Source organism: Crocodylus porosus, unplaced genomic scaffold (assembly GCF_001723895.1).
Source record: "Crocodylus porosus isolate Cpor-Errol unplaced genomic scaffold, CroPor_comp1, whole genome shotgun sequence".
In the NCBI taxonomy this organism is placed as follows: Eukaryota; Metazoa; Chordata; order Crocodylia; family Crocodylidae; genus Crocodylus; species Crocodylus porosus.
Genome location: NW_017728922.1, coordinates 3,233,841 through 3,236,011, shown reverse-complemented (window position 1 = coordinate 3,236,011; position 2,171 = coordinate 3,233,841). Strand labels below are relative to the sequence as shown.

Below are 2,171 nucleotides of genomic sequence, written 5' to 3'. Positions count from 1 at the left end.
CCACAGGAGTGCGGGGGGATGCCCCGTGCGCTCAGTATTGGACCCGGAAGTGCTTCTGGTCCACGTGGGTGTGCTGCCAAGTGCTTGAGAGACCCCCGCACCCCTTCCAGCTCGGCGATCAGCCGTGGGGGGACCCTGGGTGTCCCCCCAGACCCAGGAGGCACCAGTCACTGAGTTGGGGGAATGCAAGCCGCCTGGTACCTTGAGGTATGTAGAAAAAACATTTAAAGCCATGTCTGTGCCCGGATCATCGAATCTCTTTGAATCAATTTGGAGGGTTCCAATTTGATTTAGAGAAATTAAGGGTGTCCTGATTCGATATAGATTCGGAGATTCGGCTGCCGAATTGAGCCAAATCTCTGCCGAATTGAATTAGCAACCGAAGCTTCATACGACCATAATGCGTGTGTGTGTGTATATAAAAAAAAAATGTGTATGTGTATGAGAGAGAGTCTTTCATATTTCTCATATTATATATGAGAGAGAGTCTTTCATACACATGCAGACATTTTTTTTCCTTCACATTAGTGACCAGTACCTAAAAACCTTGAATGTTGTCAGCTGATGCGTCTCATGGTATTTGTGATTATTTAATTCCCAGTCTTACAAAAGCCTGGATGTGTTTATCTGTACTGTGTTAGTAGTCCTACAGACTTCAGTGAGGGTGGAGTTAAGCACATGCGGAATTTTTTGCAGGATTAAGGCCTTAAATTAGTATTACTTACTATTTGTTTTTTCAACTGTAGAATCTTCTTTGAGGGGAGGGTATGGCCAAACTTGAGTCCTTTCTGTCCCTCAAATTGGTCAAAAGTGTAATTGCCATCAAAGAGGAGTCCCATAAACAGTTGTTCAAGAGAAAAACAGTTCCTCTTTATGGTTCCTTAAATACCCACTACATCATATAAACAGCCTTTCTTACTTTGAGATTAGTAAATACCTTATTGTTTAGTTTTCAGGTAAAATTCTTCTATATCTGCCAGATTGCCTATTGGCTTCATGCACTGCCAGAATTGTATTTCCAGAAGATTAGAAAGGTATGAATTGAAGCCTGTCTGCATTTAATTTAAAAAAAACAACCCTTTTTGTTGCTTGATTTCCTATGTAATGTACTCAGGGTGGAAACATTTATAAGGGGTCCACAGAAAATATGGAAAGTTGATATATTCAGTATTACAGGGTTTTTGAAAAAAATTAGCTAAAAATAAACATCTAATAATTTTTCTAATTTTTAGGAAGATATTCCAAGACAGCTGTATTATATCTGTCTTTACATTGCTCACATATCTGGTGCCTATGTATTAAAGTAAGTATTTGTAAATTGTTATTAATTGATAAACTTTGGTTTACTTCATAATTTCATTACATTTTTGTTCACCTTTTCTTTCTGTAGCCTGCAACGTTTGGGGCTAATTTTACTTGTACCTCATTATTTAGTGGAATTGATCTTTCACGCCTCTCGTCTTTTCTACTTCAGTGATGAAAACAAGCAGAAAGGGTAAATTTTGCTTATATTAAATTATTTTTATTTTCATACTACCTCTATTTAGAGTTCTGTAATTTACACTGAATTATTTTGGCATTAAAAATGTTTGCATGCATGTAAGAGCATGTTTAGGAAGCATATCACATTCTAAGATACCTCTGATACCAATATTTTTGCTTGGAATTTCAATACTGTATATAGTCATGGAAACTAATATGTCACTTTGCAATTATGCTAGTTTTTCAGTTAAGCTTTGTTAAAGTCATGTCTCAAGTTAATGTTGGCCACATAAAATACTCAGTTGCTAAATATAGCTGTCACTGCAAATATTTTATAGGGATTTCTGATCTTAAAAACAAATCCAGCCAAGAATAGAAGTGCCACATTATTGCAGCTTCTCAGTCTTATTTTTTGAATTCAATTATCATTGTCAATCAATATAAAAGAGCACAAAGAATTACAGTAGAATCTTATAGTAAAGATGTACAGCAGTGAATTCTTTCAAGGGCAAAAAGTAGTATACACTGTCATTTTTGTAGTCTGTTTCTTCTTAGCAAAGGGTAGACCAAAAGGGAAAAATTTATGATTTGTGGAAGAAAATAACATGTATACTGCAAATTTGTAAGTAGTTACTTTTGAGGAGGAGGAGGAATATCAGAACATCTAGGAGGAATTAAACAAGAGAATT

The 2,171-nt window shown here is 36.2% G+C and overlaps 1 protein-coding gene across 1 annotated transcript in view; it reads left to right on the top strand.

Moving 5' to 3' along the window:
* The window catches only part of LOC109313142 (translocating chain-associated membrane protein 1-like 1), a 29,014-nt gene that overhangs the window by 17,208 nt on the left and 9,635 nt on the right, over window positions 1-2,171 (top strand). Inside the window, exons 5-7 of the mRNA XM_019539577.1 lie at window positions 910-1,034; window positions 1,233-1,303; window positions 1,391-1,495. Of these exons, the coding sequence (XP_019395122.1) occupies window positions 910-1,034; window positions 1,233-1,303; window positions 1,391-1,495 (301 nt within the window). The remainder of the gene's footprint in view (window positions 1-909; window positions 1,035-1,232; window positions 1,304-1,390; window positions 1,496-2,171) is intronic.